This window comes from Salmo salar, chromosome 09 (genome assembly GCF_965601325.2).
Source record: "Salmo salar chromosome 09, fSalSal1, whole genome shotgun sequence".
Lineage (NCBI taxonomy): Eukaryota > Metazoa > Chordata > Actinopteri > Salmoniformes > Salmonidae > Salmo > Salmo salar.
In genome coordinates, this window is record NC_138299.1 from 135,162,865 (window position 1) to 135,188,343 (window position 25,479).

The 25,479-nt window shown below is 42.3% G+C and overlaps 1 protein-coding gene across 1 annotated transcript; it reads left to right on the forward strand.

Annotated features, from left to right (window-relative positions):
- The first annotated feature begins 1,706 nt into the window (after positions 1-1,706).
- LOC106612916 (calcium/calmodulin-dependent protein kinase kinase 1) lies at positions 1,707-24,110 on the forward strand. Its single transcript, XM_014214578.3, has 16 exons — positions 1,707-2,037; positions 2,286-2,333; positions 2,458-2,511; positions 2,649-2,700; positions 2,792-2,925; positions 3,027-3,063; positions 3,252-3,273; positions 3,700-3,788; positions 4,191-4,390; positions 4,574-4,627; positions 5,117-5,190; positions 5,426-5,513; positions 5,659-5,787; positions 6,153-6,256; positions 14,691-14,735; positions 23,564-24,110. The coding sequence occupies exons 1-16, from the start codon at positions 1,774-1,776 to the stop codon at positions 23,655-23,657; spliced, it is 1,488 nt and encodes a 495-aa protein (XP_014070053.1). The 5' UTR covers positions 1,707-1,773; the 3' UTR covers positions 23,658-24,110.
- The last annotated feature ends 1,369 nt before the right edge of the window (positions 24,111-25,479 follow it).

Consider the following 25,479-nt stretch of genomic DNA (forward strand, 5'->3'; position numbering starts at 1 on the left):
TCATAACATATCATACATTTAGCAAATTCATAACATATTGTACGGAGTGCAATTTATAACGTATTGTACGAACTGCAATTCGTAACGTATCATACCAATTGTAATTCGTACCATATCACAAACATTGGCACAGACACACACACACATACGATAACATACACACTATACATACACATGGATTTAGTAATGTAGATATGTGGTAGTGGTGGAGTAGGGGCCTGAGGGCACACAGTGTGTTGTGAAATCTGTGAATGTATTGTAATGTTTTAAAATTACCTTAATTTTGCTGGACCCCAGGAAGAGTAGCTGATGCTTTCGCAGCAGCTAATGGGGATCCATAATAAATACAAATACAAAAATACATGAAATGGATGATGAACATCCACAAATTAATACATACCATGTATTTCAAATCGTTTGATACAATTTTATTGTTTTGTATTAGAAGTCATCCAAACAAACACTATCTTCAATCATTTCTGGTTGGTTGATTGGTATTCTCTGTTCAGTGTTGGAAACTTTTCTCCAGGGGTTTTATGTAACACTTGAGCCAATTTGTTCTGAGGTAAACAGCAAGCTTAAGAACTTCCTGGTGCAATCAACTCGGCTAGAAATCACATATAGATTAGAAGGATGTTCCACCATCAATCCTTCCCTTCCAGTGGTTTTCCTAACATCAATCTCCTGTCTCCATTATGGCTGATTTAACTTTTTCCTGGCCATAACTCCCAGTATGTGTCCAAAATGGGACCATATTCCCTATATAGTACACTACTTTTAACCAGAGCTCATAGGTGTTTGGTCAAAAGTAGTGCACTATGTAGGGAATAGTGCCATTTGCACTATGTAGGGAATATTGCCATTTGGGACACATACCTAATGTCCCGATACTTTGGCCCAGGGGTGGAGTTGATCAATGTATACACTGACTGCCACCCTCAGAATAACCTTAACGAGGCTAAATACGGCCAGGGTTTATCGTTAAGGCTGGAGTAATCCTGTAGTCCTTGGCTCAGCAGTGAAAGTCCTGACCTGAGACACAAAGGGGTTTTCCTCACTTAAACATCAGCAGGACAGACCCTGCAGCTTATACACACTGAGAAGCAATGTAGGATCCTCAAGCTGTGTGTAAGTAAAACAGCCATAATATGAATATGCTTCCTTTATGTCATTTGCAGAAAATCCGATTTGTGTGGATGTGAACGTTTTAGTGGTGGATTTGGAAGGGATTTGCAGTTAGTGCTATTTGTGTTGACAGGAATCGGTAGGCAGCAGAGCTCAGGTGGTTGTCATCTATGATGCATTTAGACATATTATTTCCATGAAAAGTCATAGTCATTTGGTTTTGTATTGTACATGCAGAAATGTACAAGCCAATTACAGTTAATTCAATTGACATACTGTATTTTTACTTACTTACCCTGTTAAATAATAAGCTATTTCTAGTTAATGTGCATGCCTTAATTCTACAAAATCGCATTTGGAAAATATTTTCGATATTCAAAATTGGAAAGCCAGTTGAGTGTAGTCTCCCACATCGGGGAGATGTTACAGTTGAATCTTGGTTAAGTAAGTAAGCCTTGACTGAGGAATCTCTAGGGCAGAATCTCCTGTTTCTGTAGCGAGAAGCAGCTTGATGAACAAGTACAGAACACTAGTGAATGTCGGTTAAAATGTACGATTTAATGTTAATTATCTAATTAGCTGGCCCCTATGACATCTCTGACCTTTCTCTGTGATTGAACCGGGAAAGGAACAGGGTCAGGGATAACCATGAGTGAAGACACTGATGGACTGGCAGAGCTGGCAGAGCTGGACTCTGAGCACAATGCAGAGCTGGCTGACATGGTGGCCGCCATGAACGTGGCATCCAACCGGATGACCCCTCCCAACGGCCATCGAAGGCCCCTTGCACCAGCGCGCCGGAAGCTTTCATTGTCAGACAGGAAGCTATCATTGCAGGAGCGATCAACCCAGCCGCGAGAGGCTCGACAGCCCACCATCGAGTCCAAGCGGGTGTCCATTTCGGATTCCCAGGTCAGAGGTCAGGCCTGTGTCCCAAATGGAGATCAGGGTTCTGTCCCGAATGGCACCCTATTCCTTATATAGTGTACTACTTTTGACAAGGGCCCATAGGGGAATAGGGTGCCATTCGGGACGCAGTATATGGGGGATAGGGTGCCATTTAGGACCCATCCATGAAGTCTCAAAAGAAATAGGCATGAGCCTAAATAATGTGTAGTCAATGTGCATTATCCCACCACCTTCACTTTTTCTCTCCCTAGGATTGTATCCAGCTCAACCAATACAAGTTGAAGGATGAGATTGGAAAGGTAAGAAAGTAAAAGTTAGAATAGATGCTGAATTTGTCTGACAAGAGAAAACATTATTTCATAAAGAATTCTTGTGTAATAAGTCAAAATGATTCTGTCAGACTTTCTTCTTTTTCTATTCTAGGGCTCATATGGTGTGGTGAGATTAGCTTACAATGAAGATGATGAACAATACTATGTAAGAATCTCTGCACATTTCGTTCTTTATCATCTCCTTTGTGGGAGCAGAGAAATGTGCAGTTCCTCAGCCCTCTGTTTTGGCCTTTTTGACTATTATACCATAGGAGCAAACTGATCATGTCTTTCCTTGCGTAGGCAATGAAAGTTTTTTCAAAAAAGAAGCTGATGAAGATGTGTGGATTTCCTCGTAGGTGAAAATGTTCCTTTTAAGTCTTTAGTACTGGTATGAACATGAACTGGTGATGATCACCACTATATATAATGGCGGTTGGTTATAGGACGCCCCCCTCCTCGAGGAGCCAGCACAGAACAGGGACTGCCACCCAAACCCCTGGGGCCACTGGAGAGAGTCTACCAGGAGATCGCCATCCTGAAGAAACTAGATCACCTTAACATTGTCCATCTGGTGGAGGTGAACATATTGACATACATAAGTGGAAGATTTAAAAGGTTCATATGGTTCATTTACATTTAGTTTTATTAATTTCAGAGATTTACACTTTCCAATTGTAGGTTCTCGATGATCCTGCTGAAGACAATCTCCACATGGGTAAGTATGCATTCATCATGTCAGTGCATTGAATGGTGATACAAGGTGTTACATGGTAAACTATGTTTTCTGTTGTATCTCCTTGTACTAGGTCCATAGTTTGTATATTATAATACTCTATCCAGTTTGATTATTACATAGAAACTAATATGACTAGTCATTTCATTCTCTGTTTGTTTATTTTCTAGCCTTTGAGTTAATGCCAAAAGGGTACGTTTTACTCCTTTCTGAAATATACTGTATTACATTACATTATAACACTGGTCCTTTGTAGCTCAGTTGGTAGAGCATGGCGCTTGAAATGCCAGGGTAGTGGGTTTGATTCTTGGGACCACCCATATGTAAAACGTAACTACGCATGACTGTAAGTCACTTTGGATAAAAACCATCTGCTAAATGGCTTATATTCGTATTATTATATTATTACACTGTACATAACACTTAAATTATGAATTTTGTTATTTATATATAACTCCTCCAGTTACGGAATTTGGTGAATATAAGGTGTCCATTTTTAAGGGATATAAGATACCAATGACAAGGTTCAGGCATTGTTAGTGGTAGGAAGACCACTGTTTGGAAGATTATGGTGGTGATGCTTACTTACCTTTCTCTGTTGCTTTTCCTGGGCCCTAGCCCAGTGATGGAGGTGCCCTCAGACACTCCCTTCACAGAGGAACAAGCCCGCTTTTACTTCAGAGACATCATCCTGGGGATTGAATACTGTAAGTCCTCCACCTGGATTTCGTCGCAAATGGCACTGTATTCCCTATATACAGTAGTGCACTACTTTTGACCTGAACCCTAAGGGCCATGGTCAAAAGTAGTGCACTAAATAGGGAAATGAGTGCCATTTGGGACGTATGGCCTAATAGCATTCTGCTCAGAGACCTGCAGCATACTGCTAACCCTGCTGATGTTTTAGCAAGACATTGGTTTGAAAGTCACTAGTCAGATACGTTCTGAAAAGACAGGATCAGTTGGTGCTTTGACAGCTGAATGTCAAGACCTAAATCAAATGGGCAATGCTGTTTGTATACTTATAAAAGTTTATCTAAAAAGAGAACTAAATCAGTGTTTCCTGTCCTTTTTCCCTGGTCCTATTCTCACACTCACCTCCTTCTCAGTGCACTACCAGAAGATCATCCACAGAGACATCAAGCCTTCCAACCTGTTACTGGGAGACAATGGGCATGTGAAGATTGCAGACTTTGGTGTCAGTAACCAGTTTGAGGGGAGTGATGCTCTCCTGTCCAGCTCAGCAGGGACTCCAGCCTTCATGGCCCCAGAGATGATGACTGATCATGAACAGAGCTTTACTGGCAAGGTTAGACACTAATTGCTAATTTATCTAATCAGGTCACTCATCTTTGATTGTATCCTAGAAATAATATTTACCCCATGAAAATGTATTGCATTGACTTGGTATCAAACGTCAACATTTTACTGTACTGTAAAATATACAGCAAGCTCTCTTTGTAAAGTAATGGTCAATGTTCATGTTTGTTAGGCCTTGGATGTGTGGGCCATGGGAGTCACCCTGTACTGCTTTGTCTATGGGAAGGTAGGTTCTGTTATTATCATAATGTACAGTATTCTGCCATGGATTATTTTGGCCCACTAGTTTCTGATTTGCTGTGTCCATTATGCTGAGGACTACAACTATTGTTTGATCAACCGTTGCATCTCACATTACATTTACATTACATTTAAGTCATTTAGCAGACGCTCTTATCCAGAGCGACTTACAAATTGGTGCATTCACCTTATAATATCCAGTGGAACAACCACTTTACCATAGTGCATCTAAATCTTTTAGGGGGGGGGGGGGGGGTAGAAGGATTACTTTATCCTATCCCAGGTATTCCTTAAAGAGGTGGGGTTTCAGGTGTCTCCGGAAGGTGGTGATTGACTCCGCTCCCCATAATAATGCTTTTAAAATAAATACATTTAATGGTTTATTTGGGAAACAGACAGCATGCGTATGCATGTAGCCTATCCTTTTATAGCAGCATTTTAATGCCTTTTCTTCTTCACTATCTTCCTATATCAGTGCCCTTTCATCGATGAATACATCATCGGCCTGCACAATAAGATCAGGAATAGGCCTGTGGAGTTCCCAGACACGTGAGTTCCACTAAGGGACACTATTTACCATGCAAAAGCAATTTAGTCTGCTCTCTATGCACCACTCTAAAATATGGGTAGAACTTCACATTATAGCATGTAATAACTTGATAATAACATAGTAATAGTATTGTTTTAACATTCCTAGCCATTCACTGCTACTGTAGTTACTGTACTGTAGACGGGTCTATTGTATTTGGTAGGTGGTCATCTCAGTCACTCTTTGGTACCACAGGCCTGAAGTATGCAAGGAGTTGAAGGAGCTTATTATAAGGATGCTGGATAAAAATCCTGATACAAGGATCACCATTCCTGAAATCAAGGTAAAAGGGGGCAGATCTAGACCTTCAATAGTGCCTATAAAAAACAAATCCTTCATGAAACCATCTATGACACTTTAAATGAATGTTTTACTGTCCTGGTAAAGTGTTGTGGGACGATTGTGTTCCCCCTCCTGTTTGTTGCCAGGAGCACCCGTGGGTGACGGAGGATGGCACTGACCTTCTACCCCTGGAGGAAGAACACTGCACTGTGGTGGAGGTGACTGAGGAGGAGGTCCAGAACTCCATCAAACTCATCCCCAGTCTGTCTGCTGTGGTGAGTCAGTTCACTAGTGTCCTGTCCAGGGGATATACAGCTCTTGTTCTGGCTCGGACAAGGCTTACTTACTAACTTACTCATCTATCACAAATAGGGCCAGGAGTTTTTGTGTCTTAACAAGGGAAAAAGTCTGGGACCTACACCAGGGCCCAGAGTTTTTCCAGGTCAATACACATGGTCAGGGAACATTTTTGTCATATGGCAGATTGCTACAGTGAATGTGTGTCCCAAACGGCACGCTTTTCACAATATAGTGCACTACTTTTGACGAGGGTCTATAGGGCTCTGGTCAAAAGTAGTCCACTATAGAGAATAGGTTGCCATTTGGGACGCACAGCTGACACTCACTCTCCCCACGTTAGATCCTGGTGAAGTCCATGCTGAGGAAGAGGTCCTTTAGTAACCCCTTTGAGTGTCACAACAGGAGGGCAGAGAGGTCTATGTCTGCTCCAGGAGGTCTCCTTGCGTAAGTCCCCTATAAATCCTCCTTATCTGCTTTCTTTATCTGCCAATTTTGGGATTAGGAAACAAACAAAACAAAACAAAGTGACAGAAATACACAGAGTCGGTTAGATATATAGGCTACTGTAAATGGGATTAACACAAAAGAAGCGTACATATACAGAATACTGTAAGGACAGGTGTATGGCAGAAGACTGAAGCTACAATGAGAAACATGACATACAGTGAGCTCCAAAAGTATTGGGACAGTGACACATTTTCTGTTGTTTTGACTCTATACTCCAGCACTTTGGATTTGAAATGATACAATGACTAGGAGGTTAAAGTGCAGACTGTCAGCTTTAATTAGAGGGTATTTTGTTCGATTTTTTGCATTTTGTGTAACTTATTTTTGAACTTATTGTGTACATAATGTTGCTGCTACCGTCTCTTATGACTGAAAATAACTTTACCGCGGACTAGAAGAAACTTTTTCCTTTAACGAGTCCGACGAGAAGGATATCCTGCTTTCACTGGAACAGGCCCAGACCCATTTGGCAAATCTGACCATAACTCTATCTTCCTGCTTAAAGCAAAAACAAAAGCATAATAAAGGTATATTCTTTTAAAAAGTATGTCTGTATATATGTGTATATGTACGCATGCATGTATGGATATATATATTTACCAAGAAAATATAAGGGGGATTGGAAATGATGCAGATAATTACATTGATGGAAGCAATATTCTTTCCGCAATATTAAGCTGATCGACCCCTAAAAAAAAATATATTTTAATTTTATTTTAAATAATTTTAAAATAAAAATAAACAAAAAAAAGCAGGAAGTACCAGTGACTCGCTCAATACGGAAGTGGTCAGATTGTCACGGTTGTCGTAGGGTAGAGACCAAGACGCAACGGGAAAATGTACACTCATCTTTTTTTTTTTTTTGGTGAAGAAGGAAAACACATAAACGTATACAAAACAAAACGAACTTGACAGTCTCATCAGCCACACAGCTAAACAAGAAACAATCTCCCACAAACTAACAGGTGAAAACAGGCGACCTAAGTATGACTCTCAATCAGCAACAACGATGTACAGCTGTTCCTGATTGAGAGCCACACCAGGCCAACACAGAAATACAACACTAGACCAGCCCCCTAGAAATACAATACAAGAACATACCCAACAACCCGGAACACCTAAATCAAACACCCCATCTTACATAAATACATATCTAATAAACCCCGAACCACTTAAATCAAATACCCTTTCTACATAGATACACCACTAAACCCAGAAACACTCTACAAAAAATAACCTTCTATATAAACACATAACCAAAAACATGTACAACAAATACCCTCTGCCACGTCCTGACCAAACTACAATAACAAATAGGCAGAGATGACTCGGATGCTACACTACAGGACTGTTTTGCTAGCACAGACTGGAATATGTTCGGGGATTCATCCAATGGCATTGAGGAGTACACCACCTCAGTCATCAGCTTCATCAATAAGTGCATCGACGACGTCGTCCCAATCAGAAGGCATGGATTACAGGCAACATCCGCATCGAGCTAAAGGCTAGAGCTGACGCTTTCAAGGACCGGGAGACTAATCCGGTCGCTTATAAGAAATCCCGCTATGCCCTCAGACGAACCATCAAACAAGCAAAGCGTCAATACAGGACTAAGATTGAATCCTATTACACCGGCTCTGACGCTCGTCGGATGTGGCAGGGCATGAAAACTATTACGGACTACAAAGGGAAACCCAGACGCGAGCTGCCCAGTGACGTGAGCCTACCAGACGAGCTAAATGCCTTTTATGCATTTAGCTGAAGCATGCACGAGAGCACCAGCTGTTCTGGATGACTGTGTGATAACGCTCTCGGTAGTCGATGGGAACAAAACCTTTAAACAGGTCAACATTCACAAAGCCACTGGGCCAGACGGATTACCAGGGCGTGTACTCAAAGCATGCGCGGACCAACTGTCAAGTGTCTTCACTGACATTTTCAACCTCTCCCTGACAGAGTCTGTAGTACCTACATGTTTCAGGCAGACCACCATAGTCCCTGTGCCCACAGAAGCAAAGGTAACCTGCCTAAATGATTACCACCCGTGGCACTCACGTCGGTAGCCATGAAGTGCTTTGAAAGGCTGGTCATGGCTCACATCAACAGCATCCTCCCGTACACCTTAGACCCACTCCAATTCACATACCGCCCCAACAGATCCATAGATGATGCGATCTCAATCGCACTCCACACTGCCCTTTCTCACCTGTACAAAAGGAACACCTATGTGAGAATGCTGTTCACTAACTACAGCTCAGCGTTCAACACCATAGTGCCCACGATGCTCATCACTGAGCTAAGAACTCTGGGACTAAACACCTCAATCTGCAACTGGATCCTGGACTTCCTGAAAGGCCGCCCCCAGGTGGTAAGAGTAGGCAACAACATGTCTGCCATGTGTACTTAGTTCCCTCCTGTATTCCCTGTTCACCCACGACTGCGTGTCCAAACACGACTCCAACACAATCATTAAGTTTGCTGACGACACAACAGTGGTAGGCCTGATCACCGACAATGATGAGACGGCCTATATGGAGAAGGCCAGAGAACTGGCAGTGTGTTGCCAGGACAACAACCTCTCCCTCAATGTGAGCAAGACAAAGGAGCTGACCGTGGATTACAGGAAAAGGCAGGCCGAACAGACCCCCATTAACATCGATGGGGCTGTAGTGGAGCGGGTCGAGAGTTTCAAGTTCCTTGGTGTCCACATCACCAACAAACTATCATGGTCCAAACATACCAAGACAGTCGTGAAGAGGGCACAACAAAACCTTTTCCCCTCAGGAGATTGAAAAGATTTGGCATGGGTCCCCAGATCCTCAAAAGGTTCTACAGTTGCACCATCGACAGCATCCTGACTGGTTGCATTACCACCTGGTATGGCAACTGCACGGCATCTGACCGTAAGGCGCTACAGATGGTAGTGCAAACGGCCCAGTACATCACTGGGGCCAAGCTCCCTGCAATCCAGGAACTATATAATAGGCGGTGTCAGAGGAAAGCCCATAAAATTGTCAGAGACTCCAGTCACCAGTTATAGACTGTTTTCTCTGCTACTGCACAGCAAGTGGTACCGGAGCGCCAAATCTAGGACAAAAAGACTCCTCATCAGCTTCTACCCCCAAGCCATAAGACTGCTGAACAATTAATAAAATCTCCACCGGACAATAGATATTGACCCCCCCCCCCCCTCCCTTTTGAACGCTGCTGCTACTCGTTGTTTATTATCTATGCATAGTCACTTCACCCCCACCTACATGTACAAATTACCTCAACTAACCTGTACCCCCGCACACTGACTCAGTACCGGTGCCCCCTGCATATAGCCTCATTATTGTTATTCTTATTGTGTTACTTTTTATTTTATTCTACTTGGTAAATATTTTCTTAACTCTTCTTGAACTGCACTGTTGGTTAAGGGCTTGTAAGTAAGCATTTCACAGTAAAGTCTACACTTGTATTCGGCGCGTGTGACAAATAAAATTTGATTCGATTTGATTTTGATTTGATTTTTATCCATATCGGGTGAACCTTGATTGAGCCTACTATTCCTAATGTGATGAGTAGATTGGATGGCCTAATAATATAACTCAATCACTGTTCACAAAAAGACCGATCAGTGCTTGGCTGAGCATGTAGTGCCTACAGTAGGTCTAGGCTATATTTTTTATATTTTTTATTTAACCTTTATTTAACTAGGCAAGTCAGTTAGTAACAAATTCTTATTTACAATGACGGCCTACCAAAAGTCAAAAGGCCTCCTGTGGGGACAGGGGCCTGGGATTAAAATAAATAAATAAATAAATACGATATAAATATAGGAGAAAACACACAACACTACATAAAGAGAGACCTAGGAAAACAACATAGCAAGGCAGCAACACATGACAACACAGCATGGTAGAAACACAACATAACAACAACATGGTAGCAACACAACATGGTAGCAGCACAAAACATGGTACAAACATTATTGGGCACAGACAACAGCACAAAGGGCATAGGCTATATAAGATACGTTTCTTCTCCTTTCTTTGCATGGGAAAAATTTGTTTTTTTATAAACACATTTCATGCAATTCTACACTTCATATGACTGGAGACATTAGCAGAATCTTTTTTAATACAACAATAATTGCAGGGTAGCCTACTCCGCTGACACTGACAAACTGACAAATCAATAAAAACGACATTGATCCATCTAATATGGCTATGAGAAGAGGAGACACAAATACAATATGACGTCCATCTAACCTGGGGGAAGAAATTATTGTCCAAAAACAAACTTTCAAATGGCACTGATCCAACAATGATAAAGAGTGAATATACACACTCACTGTGGACATGGCCAATGTTCTCCATTCTCTCCAATAAGATAGGCTACACTGTTCGCTAAATTAAGTTGACAATTTTGCTAACTAATAGACAGAGTATTTTCTTTGTCTTCTCTTTACAGCATTAGCCATTTGCTTTCCAAACTGTTTTCTTGCAATTGTATTTTGAAATATTGCAATATACAGTGCCTTCGGAAAGTATTCAGACACCTTGACTTTTTCAAAATTTTGTTACAGCCTTATTCTGGGTTCAAAAGGCACTCGCACATCTGAGCAATCTTGTTACAGGTGCATGGCAACAGTTGAAACAGGATGAAGGAAAAAAAGGAAACCGCACACTGTTCTTGATAGTATCACTGATATTTAATAAGCTTACGTATCGGCCTCACGGCCTTCGTCAGAGCTTTTGTGAATTTTCTGAAAACAGCACCTCTATGTAGACCTAGCCCCACCCACATCCGTTCCACGTATGGAAAGGGGTTGGAGGCAAAGGAAAAATAAATAAGTGCTACCAAACATAACAATATGCATTTCACAAATATTACAAAAGTGTATAGACAAGACGCACCGAACACGTCCATAAAATCACAACGAGGACATAGCAAGTTTTCATTAATCATTGGGTACATCATACGAAAAAACAAAGTAATCTTAAATAGAAACATATTTTAAATTCACAACATAACATACATAGGCAATTCATCATTAAGTCCTTTAGGAAATAATGTCTGGAGGGTGAAAATCCAAAAACATTCTCTTTTGCTCAGAGTATTATTAATATCACCTCCCCTGTCTGATATCTTGACTTTCTCTACGCCACAAAATCTAAAGGTAGAAATGTCATGCTTTTGGTCATTAAAATGTACTGCGACTGGATAATCCCTGTCGTTTCTCCTGATTGAACTTTTATGTTCACTAATTCTCTGTTTGAGAGAGCGGGAGGTTTTACCGACATAGCAGAGCCCACATGGACATTTAATAATGTAAATAACATGGGTGGTGGTGCACGTGATGATATCGTTAATTTGAAACCGTTTTCCTGTGTGTGTGTGGCAGAAATATTCACACTTCATCATATTGTTGCACTGTGCGCATCCTCTACATTTATAGCTACCATTTGGTAGAGGGCGTAAAAGAGCCTGGCTGATTTTCTTTCGTGGCTGGCAGTTGGCATGAACCAATTTATCGCGCAAATTGCGACCTCTCCTATACACAATGAGTGGTGGATTCTTGAATTCAGCCGGCAAAGCTGGGTCCGATGATAAAATATGCCAATGTTTCTTAACCACACCTCCCACTTTTCGCGAATTCAAAGTATATGTGGTTGTGAACATAACGGAGTGTTCTTTTGCTTTAGCTGGTCTTTTTTGTAACAATTCTCTGACGTGTTCGGTGCGTCTTGTCTATACACTTTTGTAATATTTGTGAAATGCATATTGTTATGTTTGGTAGCACTTATTTATTTTTCCTTTGCCTCCAACCCCTTTCCATACGTGGAACGGATGTGGGTGGGGCTAGGTCTACATAGAGGTGCTGTTTTCAGAAAATTCACAAAAGCTCTGACGAAGGCCGTGAGGCCGATATGTAAGCTTATTAAATATCAGTGATACTATCAAGAGCAGTGTGCGGTTTCCTTTTTTTCCTTCTTACAGCCTTATTCTAAAATTGATTAAAATGTTTATTTTTCCTCATCAATCTACACAAAATACCCCATAATGACAAATTAAAAACTTTTTTTTTTTTTTTATGAAATATTACATTTGCATAAGTATTCAGACCCTTTACTCGGTACTTTGTTGAAGCACCTTTGGCAGCGATTACAGCCTCAAGTCTTCTTGGGTATGGCACTACAAAGCTTGGCACACCTGTATTTGGGGAGTTTCTCCCATTCATCTCTGCAGATCCTCTCAAGCTCTGTCAGCTTGGATGGGGAGTGTCGCTGCACAGCTATTTTCAGGTCTCTCCAGAGACGTTCGATGGGGTTCAAGTCCGGGCTCTGGCTGGGCCCCTCAAGGACATTCAGAGACTTATGTTTTCATCAAGGATCTCTCTATACTTTCCCTTGATCTTGACTAGTTTCCCAGTCCCTGCCGCTGAACAACATCCCCACAGCATGATGCTGCCACCACCATACTTCACCGTAGGGAAGGTTCCAGGTTTCCTCTATTTACATTTTAGTCATTTAGCAGACGCTCTTACCCAGAGCGACTTACAGTAGTGAATGCATACATTTCATACATTTTTTTCCAAAATTTTGTTTCCGTACTGGTCCCCCGTGGGAATTGAACCCACAACGCTGGCATTGCAAACACCATGCTCTACCAACTGAGCCACACGGGACCATCCTCCAGATGTGCCGCTTGGCATTCAGACCAAAGAGTTCAATCTTGGTTTCATCAGACCAGAGAATCTTGTTTCTCATGGTCTGAGAGTCTTTAGGTGTCTTTTGGCAAACTCCAAGCAGGCTGTCATGTGCCTTTTACTGAGGAGTGGCTTCCGTCTGGCCACTGTACCATAAAGACCTGATCGGTGGAGTGCTGCAGAGATGGTTGTCCTTCTGGAAGGTTCTCCCATGTCAACAGAGTAACTCTGGAGCTCTGTCAGAGTGGCCATCAGGTTCTTGGTTAACTCCCTGACCAAGGCCGTTCTCCCCCGATTGCTCAATTTGGCTGGGCGGCCAGCTATAGGAAGTGTCTTGGTGGTTCCAAACATCTTCCTTTTAAGACTTATGGAGGCCACTGTGTTCTTGGGGACTTTCAATGCTGCATACATTTTTTGGTACCCTTCCCCAGATCTGTGCCTCAACACGATCCTGTCTTGGAGCTCTACGGACAATTCCCTCGATTTTGGCTCTTAAATGCACTGTCAACTGTGGGACCTTATATAGACAGGTGTGTGCCTATCCAAATCTTGTCCAATCAATTGAATTTACCAAAGGTGAACTCCAATCAAGTTGTAGAAACGTCTCAAGGATGATCAAGAGAAACAGGATACACCTGAGCGCAATTTCGAGTCTCATAGAAAAGGGACTGAAGATTTATGTAAATACGTTTTTTTGTTTTATTTTTAATAAATGTTCAAAAAAATAGAAAAATCTGTTTTTGCTTTGTTGTCATGGGGCATTGTGTGTGGATTGCAGAGGATATATATTTTTTCATCCATTTTAAAATAAGGCTGCAACGTAACAAAATGTGGAAAAAGTCAAGGGGTCTGAATACTTTCTGAAGGCACTGTACCTGGCTGGGCCCTACTTTTCATTGACAGTTGCAACTCAACACTCATATATTTGGCATTTGCCGCGTGCGCTGCCCAAACTCCGACTGTAGGCAATGTGATTTAAAACAATCCACAGCAACAAAAAAAATGTAAGAAGCTAATGATCCTATGTGTCCAAATCACGCTTTCTGGTGTAGTAGCCTCTTTTGAATGACTTCATGTATTTCTGTCTCAACAGGAATAGGCTAATTAGGCTATATCATTTTGGCAATTCAATTTACTTTAGTGGAAGCTGGACGCACCGTCTATGGTTATACAACTAACTTGATTGATAGCCTGAAATGGCTTCTTGATAGCAAGTTATGAGTTTGGGAGACTAGGAACCTATCTGGGTTAGCTAATGCCAACTTCATAACATTTCAAAGTGGCTAGTAGTATTACAGAGAAACAACAAAACATAAAGCAAAACATTTAAATTATGATTATTATTATTGAAAAAAATGACAAATCTGAGGGGGCACATGCCCCTGTGCCCTCTGAGCATGACGACTCACACACTTACAGTTCAGCTCAGTCAACTACATCAGGGCACACAACAGCTTTGATGACATTGCTAAGTGGTTTATTAGATTGTGCCTTAACGAAATATGCTAATATTAATTAGTCCATCATAGATGTTCAGATTTTTTTTCTACAGTATCTATCTCCATCATGTAATGTAACTTTATGATTACATTGCTTATTTACCATTGACGTGCAGTCTTTAACAAGCACATATTTGCTGATATTGTCCTTTTCTTGTCTATCTCTTACCCATTGCAGGGACTCTTGGGGGCGACTGGAAACCGAGGTTCATCCTTCATTGAGGTAAGAGCCCTGGTTAAAAGTAGTGCATACTCTATAGGGAATATTTTGCAATTTGGAATTGGGACGCAACACCAGTCTTGTGCTAACAGGTTTTCTTCTGGGGTTTGATCACTATCATTCTACTCTATGTGATTCTATTTCTATGGTCTCAGTACTGTCTATTTATGCGCTGCGTATTGGACCTGATTGGTAATGCTGTTCCTGACATGCATGGCATTTAATGCAGTGTTCTTGTCATGACCCTTCCCCCTTCTAGTTGCCTTTAACAACACACAGTAGCAAGGCAACAGTAAACATGTTGTCCCCCACGAATGATGCAGAGCCCCCCTTGGGGGCCAATTAGTGACAATTATTGGCAATTATACAAATGTATGTCGCGTGGATTAATGAGAAAGATAAAAAAACATATTTTTTCCCTTGCTGGAAATCAAAACTTGATAGCTGACAATGGACGGGATGTTAGAGACCGGACTCCACTGTCTGATAGGGAGATGCATTGATATAAAACAGGACTTATCATGAGGAGATGCATACATTTTTTTCTCTCGCTTTGTCATTATGGGGTATTGTGTAGATTGATGAGAATTATTCTTTTTATTAATCCATTTTAAAATCAGGCTGTAATGTAAAAAAAATGTGGAAAAAGTCAAGGGGTCTGAATACTTTCTGAATGCACTGTCTGTACAAAATGTCATGACTGTAGCTCAAAAGGCACTGGAGATATGCTTGTAAAACATTTGCTGGGAGACAAAATGTATAGTTTCTGGAAATTGTAATAGGCCGAGATAATAGGTCCTTATGGGACACGTGTTGCTCATGAGGAGATGCTTTGCAAGTTGCAAAACTATTCAGACCCGTTTGAGTTCTTCACATGTTGTGTTACAAAGTGGGATTCAAATGGATTTAATAGTAATTTTTGGTCAACAATCTACACAAACTACTCTGTAATGTCAGAGTGGGCAAATAATTATATATTCTGTATATATTACATAGCTAAAATATAGTCTTTGCATAAGTATTCAGACCCTTTTTAGGCAAGCCTAAATTAGTTCGAGTAAAATATTGCTTAACAAATCACATAATAAGTTACATAGACTCATTCTGTGTGAAATAATAAGGGTTGACATGATTTTTGAATGACTAAACCTTCCTCTGTCCCTCATATATACAACATCTGTAAGGTCCCTCAGTTAAGTATTGAGTTTCAAGCACAGATAAAACTATAAAGAACAGGGAGCTTTTCGAAAGCCTCATAAAGAAGGACAGTGATTGCTAGATGGGTAACAACAACACATCATACATGGAACATCTCTTTAACTATGGTCAAGTTAATAACTATGCTGTGGATTATATAGTAAACCACAAAAACACATCAAAGATAAAGTCGTCCATCTGAACTGAGCTTTAGGACAGGAATGAAACTGCTCAGGGATGTACGAGTGGCAGGTAGCCTAGTGGTTAGAGCATTGGGTCAGTAACCGAATGGTTGGTGGGTTGAATCCCTGAGCTGACAAGTTGAAAATCTGTCACTCTGCCCTTGAACAAGGCAGTTAACCCACTGTTCCTAGGCTGTCATTGAAAATAAGAATTTGTACTTAACTGACTTGCCCACTTAAATAAAAAATTGGTGATGCCATTGGTGGTTTGAAAACAGCTACAGAGTTCAATGTCTGTGACGGTAGAAAACTGAGGATGGCTTAATACCATTATAGTACTCAACAATAATGAACTAAATGAAAAAAACATACATCTTGGTTAATACAAGGTATTAAGGAATCAAATCCAACACAACACATCACTGAGTAACTGCCTTGTGTTTATGCATGGTGGTGGCTGCATCATGGTATGACATCAGCAAATGCTGGGGAGATTTTCAGGACAAAAAGAAACGGGATAGAGCTAAGCACAGGCAAATCCTAGAGGAAAACATGCTTCAGTCTGCTTTACACCAGAGGTTGGAAGAGGAATTCACATTTCAGCAGGACAATAACCTACTACACAAAGCCAAATCTACACTGGAGTTACCAAGAAGACAGTGAATGTTCCTGAGTGGCCAAGTTACAGTTTTGACTTAAATCTGCTTGAAAATCTATGGTAAGTCTTGAATTGCTGTCTAGCCATGATCCCCAACATCTTGGCAGAGCTTGAAGAATTTTGAAAAGAATAAAGGGCAAATCAAATAAACTAAAATCAAATCCATTTTTATTTGTCACATGCTGTAACGGCTGTCTACGGAAGAAGTGGACCAAAATGCGGCGGAGTTAGGGTTCGTCATTTTTAATGTTACGAACACTATGCAATTAACAAAAACAACAAAACTGACAGCCAACACAGTCCTGTCAGGTGCAACAACAGTGACAAGCACAATTACCCACACCACACAACGGAAACGTAGGCAACTTATGTGTGACTCCCAATCAACCACAACCCTCTACAGCTGTGCTTGATTGGAAGTCACACGGCCAAAATTAAATGAAACAATAAAACACTTACTCCCTTCTGCCACGTCCTGACCCAACTACACCCTCTACTGGTCAGGACGTGACAGTACCCCCCCCTCAAGGTGCAGACCCCGGGATGCACCTAAAAAAAGGAAAACACAAAAAAAATCCCCAACAAAAAGGAACACCTAAACAATAAGGGAGGGAAGGGAGGGTGGCTGCCGTCACCGACGGCACTGTGCTACACCCTCCCTCCCCAACCCACCTATCCTGGAGGTGGCTCAGGTGCAGGACGTGGACCTCGCTCCACCTTCGGCGTCGCCCACTCTGTTGGCGCCGATCGCTGCGCCGGGCAGACGGGCCACTCGGGCTGACCCTGGCAGACGGACCACTCGGGCTGGGCCGGAGGGCATGCGGGCCACTCGGGCTGGGCCGGAGGGCATGCGGGCCACTCGGGCTGGGCCGGAGGGCATGCGGGCCACTCGGGCTGGGCCGGAGGGCATGCGGGCCACTCGGGCTGGGCCGGAGGGCATGCGGGCCACTCGGGCTGGGCCGGAGGGCAGGAGGACCACTCGGGCTGGACCGGAGGGCAGGAGGACCACTCGGGCTGGACCGGAGGGCAGGAGGACCACTCGGGCTGGACCGGAGGGCAGGAGGACCACTCGGGCTGATCCTGACAGGCCGGGCACCCTGGCAGATCAGGGCAGGCGGCCACCTCTGGCAGAACCGGGCAGTCCGGCCACCTCTGGCAGAACAGGGCAGTCCGGCCACCTCTGGCAGAACAGGGCAGTCCGGCCACCTCTGGCAGAACAGGGCAGTCCGGCCACCTCTGGCAGAACAGGGCAGTCCGGCCACCTCTGGCAGAACAGGGCAGTCCGGCCACCTCTGGCAGAACAGGGCAGTCCGGCCACCTCTGGCAGAACAGGGCAGTCCGGCCACCTCTGGCAGAACAGGGCAGTCCGGCCACCTCTGGCAGAACAGGGCAGTCCGGCCACCTCTGGCAGAACAGGGCAGTCCGGCCACCTCTGGCAGAACAGGGCAGTCCGGCCACCTCTGGCAGAACAGGGCAGTCCGGCCACCTCTGGCAGAACAGGGCAGTCCGGCCACTCTGGCAGAACAGGGCAGTCCGGCCACTCTGGCAGAACAGGGCAGTCCGGCCACTCCGGCAGAACAGGGCAGTCCGGCCACTCCGGCAGAACAGGGCAGTCCGGCCACTCCGGCAGTTCAGGGCAGTCCGGCCACTCCGGCAGTTCAGGGCAGTCTGGCCACTCCGGCAGTTCAGGGCAGTCTGACCTCTCTGGCGACTGTTGACTGGCGGGCAGCTCTGACGACTGTTGACTGGCGGGCAGCTCTGACGACTGTTGACTGGCGGGCAGCTCTGACGACTGTTGACTGGCGGGCAGCTCTGACGACTGTTGACTGGCGGGCAGCTCTGACGACTGTTGACTGGCGGGCAGCCCTGACGACTGTTGACTGGCGGGCAGCTCCGACTCAGGATTCACCAGGCTGGGGAGACATAACGGAGGCCTGGCTTGAGGAGGTGGCACAGGAGAGACCAGGGTGGAGAGACCCACTGGAGGACCGGTCCGTGGAGGAGACACGGGCTTGACCAGGATAGGGAGATCCACTGGAGGACTGGTCCGTGGAGGAGACACGGGCTTGACCAGGATAGAGAGACCCACTGGAGTACTGGTCCGTGGAGGAGGCACGGGCTTGACCAGGATAGGAAGACATGCAGGAGGCTTGGTTCTGGGCGTAGGTACAGGATGTGCAGGGCTGGGAAGACATGGAGGAGGCCTGTTTCTGGGCGCAGGCACAGTCTTTACCAGACAACCAGCACGCACCTCAGGACGAGTATGGAGAGCTGCCTCAGGTGACATCATACCCACGACACGCTCATTAGGGCGAATGCCGTACTTTATGCACCACACTAGCAGCTCTCTCATCTCTCTCTCTCCTAATTTTCCCATTAACCCCGTCACAGTCTCTGTCTCATAGCCCTCGCTCACCTCCAATGTCATCCCGACTGGCTCTGGTTCCGACCTCAGCTCCACCGACTGTCCCGTGTGCCCCCCCCAAAAAAAATATTGGGGCTGCCTCTCGCGCTCGTTGCGCTCTCTCTCCTCGTAGTATCGCCTCTCCGCTCTCGCCGCTTCAATCTCCCACTGCGGGAGGCGATAATCCCCAGCCTGAGTCCATGGTCCCTCTCCGTCCAGGATCTGTTCCCATGTCCATTTGTCCATAACGCAGTAGTCCTGCTGCTCCTTCCTCTTCCGCCGCTTGGTCCTGGTTTGGTGGGTAATTCTGTAACGGCTGTCTACGGAAGAAGTGGACCAAAATGCGGCGGAGTTAGGGTTCGTCATTTTTAATGTTACGAACACTATGCAATTAACAAAAACAACAAAACTGACAGCCAACACAGTCCTGTCAGGTGCAACAACAGTGACAAGCACAATTACCCACACCACACAACGGAAACGTAGGCAACTTATGTGTGACTCCCAATCAACCACAACCCTCTACAGCTGTGCTTGATTGGAAGTCACACGGCCAAAATTAAATGAAACAATAAAACACTTACTCCCTTCTGCCACGTCCTGACCCAACTACACCCTCTACTGGTCAGGACGTGACACATGCGACGAATACAACAGAGCTTACTGTAAAATGCTTACTTACAAGCCCTTAACCAACAATGCACTTAAGAAATCAGAGTTAAGAAAATATTGACTGAATAAACTAAAGTAAAAAAAGTAACACAATAAAATAACAATAACAAGGCTATATACAGGGGTAACCATTAAACCATTAGACCTCTCAATAAAGGATTCAGTAATGCAAAAGTTATACTTAAATCCAAACTGGTTCTCTAGCAGATTAGTAAGAACGTCTCTTTTCCCGTTTTCCAGATTACAACATCTCACTTTTGGTTTTTTGAAAATGAAATAATCTCCAAAATAACATTTTTAAAACAAGCCATAGAAAGTTGGTTGCAATTTCAGTTTAATCCACCAGAAAAGACAGAACAAATAATGCAACAAAAATGATGGTTAAACTCAAATATACTAATAAAAATAAGGTATCATCTTTGGAAATTAGATCACAAATAGGACTGGTGGAGTTACGTCACACATGCAGCTAAAGAAAATATATGGAAATGTCTGCTCTGACCCAAATTACAACCAACTAGTTGCAGCATTACCGCAAAAATGGAAGACGCAAGTGAAAGAAGGAAAAAGTAAGTAACTTGACTGTCGGCCCTGCATTAATAACTAAAATTGGTTAAAGAAAATTGTGATCAATAAAAAGGTATAACAATTTAATTTAAGGACCCGAAAAATTGACAGCTGTGCCATATAGATTGCAAAATAGTTCGATAGATATTTTTGATGTACCGAATCCATGGCACATGGTGTATGAACTGATACGCAAAACACCTCCCGGATTCAAAACTTTGAATTATTATACAAAATTCTTGCAACCAAAAGAATGTTATGTATATGGGGGATACAACCATCCCAGCTCTGCAGATTTTGCTGCGAAGAGACAGAATCATTAGATCATTTGTTTTGGTAGTGTCCATATGTAGCTTGTTTTTGGTAGCAGGTCCAGGAATGGCTGAAGAATTGTAGCATTTACCAGGAGCTAATTCTGCAAATAGCACTGCTAGATGATTTGAAAAGTCATAGTCAATCGATCGATAACATACAGTTGAAGTCGGAAGTTTACATACACTTAGGTTGGAGTCATTAAAACTCGTTTTTCACCCACTCCACAAATGTCTTGATAACAAACTATAGTTTTGGCAAGTCGGTTAGGACATCTACTTTGTTTATGACACAAGTAATTTTTCAAAAAATTGTTTACAGTCAGATTATTTCACTTATAATTCACAATTCCAGTGGGTCAGAAGTGTACTTACACTAAGTTGACTGTGCCTTTCAACAGCTTGGACAATTCCAGAAAATTATGTCATGGCTTTAGAAGCTTCTGATAGGCTAATTGACATCATTTGAGTCAATTGGAGGTGTACCTGTGGATGTATTTCAAGGCCTACCTTCAAACTCAGTGCCTCTTTGCTTGACATCATGGGAAAATCAAAAGAAATCAGCCAAGACTCAGAAAAATAATTGTGGACCTCCACAAGTCTGGTTCATCCTTGGGAGCAATTTCCAAACACCTGAAGGTACCACATTCATCTGTACAAACAATAGTATGCACGTATTAACACCATGGGACCACACAGCTGTCATACCGCTCAGGAAGGAGACGCGTTCTGTCTCCTAGAGATGAACGTACTTTGGTGTGAAAAGTGCAAATCAATCCCAGAACAACAGCAAAGGACCTTGTGAAGATGCTGGAGGAAACAGGTACAAAAGTGTCTATATCCACAGTAAAACGAGTCCTATATCGACATAACCTGAAAGGCCACCCAGCAAGGAAGAAGTCACTGCTCCAAAACCGCCATAAAAAAGCCAGACTACGGTTTGCAACTGCACATAGGGACACAGATCGTACTTTTTGGATAAATGTCCTCTGGTCTGATGAAACAAAAATATAACGGTTTGGCCATAATGACCATTGTTATGTTTGGAGGAAAAAGGGGGACGCTTGCAAGCCGAAGAACACCATCCCAAATTATGTGGATATATTGAAGAAACATCTCAAGACATCAGTCAGGAAGTTAAAGCTTGGTCGCAAATGGGTCTTCCAAATGGACAATGACCCCAAGCATATTTCCAAAGTTGTGGCAAAATGGCTTAAGGACAACAAAGTCAAGGTATTGGAGTGGCCATTACAAAGCTCGAACCTCACCCTATAGAACATTTGTGGGCAGAACGAAAAAAGCGTGTGCGAGCAAGGAGGCCCACAAACCTGACTCAGTTACACCAGCTCTGTCAGGAGAAATGGGCCAAAATTCCCCCAACTTATTATGGGAAGCTTGTGGAAGGCTACCCGAAATGTTGTACCCAAGTTAAACAATTTAAAGGCAATGCTACCAAATACCAATTGAGTGTATGTAAACTTCTGACCCACTGGGAATGTGATGAAGGAAATAAAAGCTGAAATAAATCTTTCTCTCTGCTATTATTTTGACATTTCACATTCTTAAAATAAAGTGGTGATCCTAACTGACCTAAGACAGGGAATTTTTACTAGGATTAAATGTCAGGAATTGTGAAAAACTGAGTTTAAATGCATTTGGGTAAGGTGTATGTAAACTTCCGACTTCAACTGTAATAAATACTTTTTGCAAACATTTTTATATTTAATTTACATTCTGTAGAAACTAGGAGAATAGAAAGGTTCAGAACTTTTGTGAAACATCACAGCACAGTTGAAAAATATATGGCAAATAGAAAAAGAAAATGAGATAGATGGGAGGGGTTGAGTTGAGGTGAAGGGTGGGACTAAAAACAACAAGATAACTAATGTAAAATATACTGTATCCATAAAATGTATATAGGTGCAGACTTTTGTGAAGCAGCACAGTTAAAAATATATGGCTAATAGAAATGGATGGTCTTCAGAGATAGATGGGAGGGGTTGAGGGTAACTGAAGGATGGGATTAAAAACAAACAAAACTTAACTATTGTAAAATACATTGTGTCTGTTAAATGTATATAGTATGTTTAAGCTGGAAGTAGAAGCCTAAGTGTTGTTGTCCATTAGTTTACTCCAATTTGGGGAGGGGTGGTAGGGTTAGGTGAAAATAACAATGGAAAATATATTGAAAGTAAAAATATATATACTGTATATATATTTACAACAAAATATATGGGGGATTGAAAATGATGCAGACATTTACATTGATGGAAGCGGAAATCTATCTGCAATATAAAAAATATATTTTTTAAAGAATTATGGGCAAATATTGCACAAGCCAGCTGTGCCAAGCTCTTATAGACTCACCGAAGAAGACTCATAGCTGTAATCGATACCAAAGGTGTTTCTAACATGTATTGCCTCAGGAAGCTTAGTAGTTATGCAACAACTATATTTTAGTTATTTAATTTCTATTCATCTTTAAAAATACTTTTTTATCCCATTTTGTAACATCATAAAATGTGACGAAATCCAAAGGGGTCTGAATACTTTTGCAAGGCATTGTATGTACAAAATGTCATGACTGGAGGTCAAACGGTACAGGAGACATGCTTGTTCCAATTTTGGAATTTGAGTTGATTACAATAGCGCCTCCCTTGGGCCAATCTGGGTAATTTTGTAAATGTGAATCTTTATGGCAAGACACATCATTCACTCAAGTTTCGCCAAAAGATGTTGTGTGGGACTAACGTATGTACAAACGTATTGAGACTGATCCATAGTCGTCCCCCTTGCCCCGATTTCATCATGGGGGACAATAAAACATGTGTTGCCCGCAGGAAATCAAGCAGAGAAGGAGAGTTGGATGGAAACGGAGAAGGAGAGTTGGAGGACCTTACTGAAGATGATGGTGCAGTTGCAGAGGGCTGGTAAACCTTTTTTTCCTGATAGACCTGTTTAAATTAGGGGACAGACCTGTACAAAGCAAACTCTTTGCTGTATCTTCATATAATATGTAATATTAATGTAATATATTTGAAGAGAGATCCAAATGAAAGAGCTCACCCTTACAGTCTTTTAGAAAGATTTGTGATAACTACAGTACAAACCATGTATTAGGTTTTTAACCTTTGTCTTATTCCATCTGCGTGATGTTTGTGTCTGCTGTTAACATAGGGTTTCATTGTCTGTTCATGATGCACTGTACTATATTACTCATAATAGTCAATGCCTTTTGTACTATTAGCTCTGTGTTTTCCAAATATTACACCTATGGATTGAACTGAAATGTGGTTGTTACAATGTAAATATGTACCATTCTAAAGAAGTAATTTTTGCATGCTTTCATACAGTTGATGTTGAAGATAATTAAAGGTAGCAAATGAACATTCTTGTTTGTTCTCTGTATGGCTCTCTCGCTAACATGATGTGCTGGCTCTTGTACGCAGGTGTTATAGCAAGCAATCTTTCATCTGGGGCCGTTTCAAAAGAAAGAGTAGAAGTAAAGGCTTTATTTTGAATATATATCTTTTTTACTGTTTTACAAATTGAAGTGAGTGATATCACATCTAGATGTCAAATGGACTTCTGGAACATGTGTCAGAATAGCCTGACCCAGCTTTTAGGATTTAAGAGGGGAAAACAAGTTAGGTCGACACAAAGTCTGCATTGTGAGGAGCTAAAATGTGCAGCTTATTCTGAATCATCTCAGCTGACATGAAAGTCATATAATATCACAATGTAAACACTTGAATAAAAAAAAATCCATCTGTTTTTGTTTTCGGTCAGATTTTTTAATTGGTATTTCTGAAATGCTGAAGTATACCACATCATTTTCCAAAATATGACCACCTATTTGTTCAATAGTTGATATTGATATTCCCTCATGTCACGGCCCAGTGGGCTAGTCAAGTATGGCTCTCTGACACCATCCACATGCTTTTGTAAAAAACTAACTGGAATAACACTTGTATTATTGTGACAGGGTAGGAACCTTAGTTTTGGTCAGTGTTTCCCCTGTGACCTTAATTAGGATGGGACAGGTCAAACGTATCAAAGCGCCCCTGTGACTTGTTTAGGTAAGAGATTTTGTACCTGAAGTTGGTGGAAACTGTGTCTGAGAACAATTTTGAGAACAATGCTGTTTTTAATAAATATTTGTGGTGTGTAAAGTTTGTGTTTACTTTGGTTATCAGTGTTTGTTTATTCAAAATTGACAGACAAATAGTCATAGGCCTTATGTTCAAAGTCCCTGTTTCTTTGTAAATATACCACTAGATGGCATCCTTGTGTCTGACTGTATTATCTATTGTGCCTCAGGTCAGTTTTTTCTTCTTCATTGTTCTTCATACAGAGGCTACATTAGGCTTACTTCAGACAGACATGTCACAATGTATTTGACACCAACTTCCTTCTGTAGAATGATCTAATACCACTTGCCAACGACCACAATGAAACATCATGCCATTTGTCCCATGCTTTTTTTCTTTCAACAGTCAGGGAACACAATGCATGTAAAGGTGTGCCCACTCTTGATAAGAGGTGTACATATGAAGTCCTTATGTCTCTGTCATGCACTCCTCAGCAAGAAGAGGTAAAAATAGGTATGTTTATCCTGTGATTGAGTACTATAGAGCCATTTATCTCAAGGGGCTGTCATCCTAGTCATATGTGTTATGACAGGGGATTTGGCATGACACACAGTCCCTTTATCTAAAAGAAACACTCCAGGGGTTAAGTTTCCCTATACTGAAGT

What these genes read in the sequence shown, in the direction of transcription:
- LOC106612916 (XM_014214578.3), top strand. Translation starts at nt 1,774, where the DNA reads ATGAGTGAAGACACTGATGGACTGGCAGAGCTGGCAGAGCTGGACTCT. An exon ending in TCCCCAGTCTGTCTGCTGTG is followed by an intron (nt 5,788 to 6,152) that starts GTGAGTCAGTTC and finishes TCCCCACGTTAG; the next exon opens with ATCCTGGTGAAGTCCATGCT. An exon ending in GAGGTTCATCCTTCATTGAG is followed by an intron (nt 14,736 to 23,563) that starts GTAAGAGCCCTG and finishes TGTTGCCCGCAG; the next exon opens with GAAATCAAGCAGAGAAGGAG.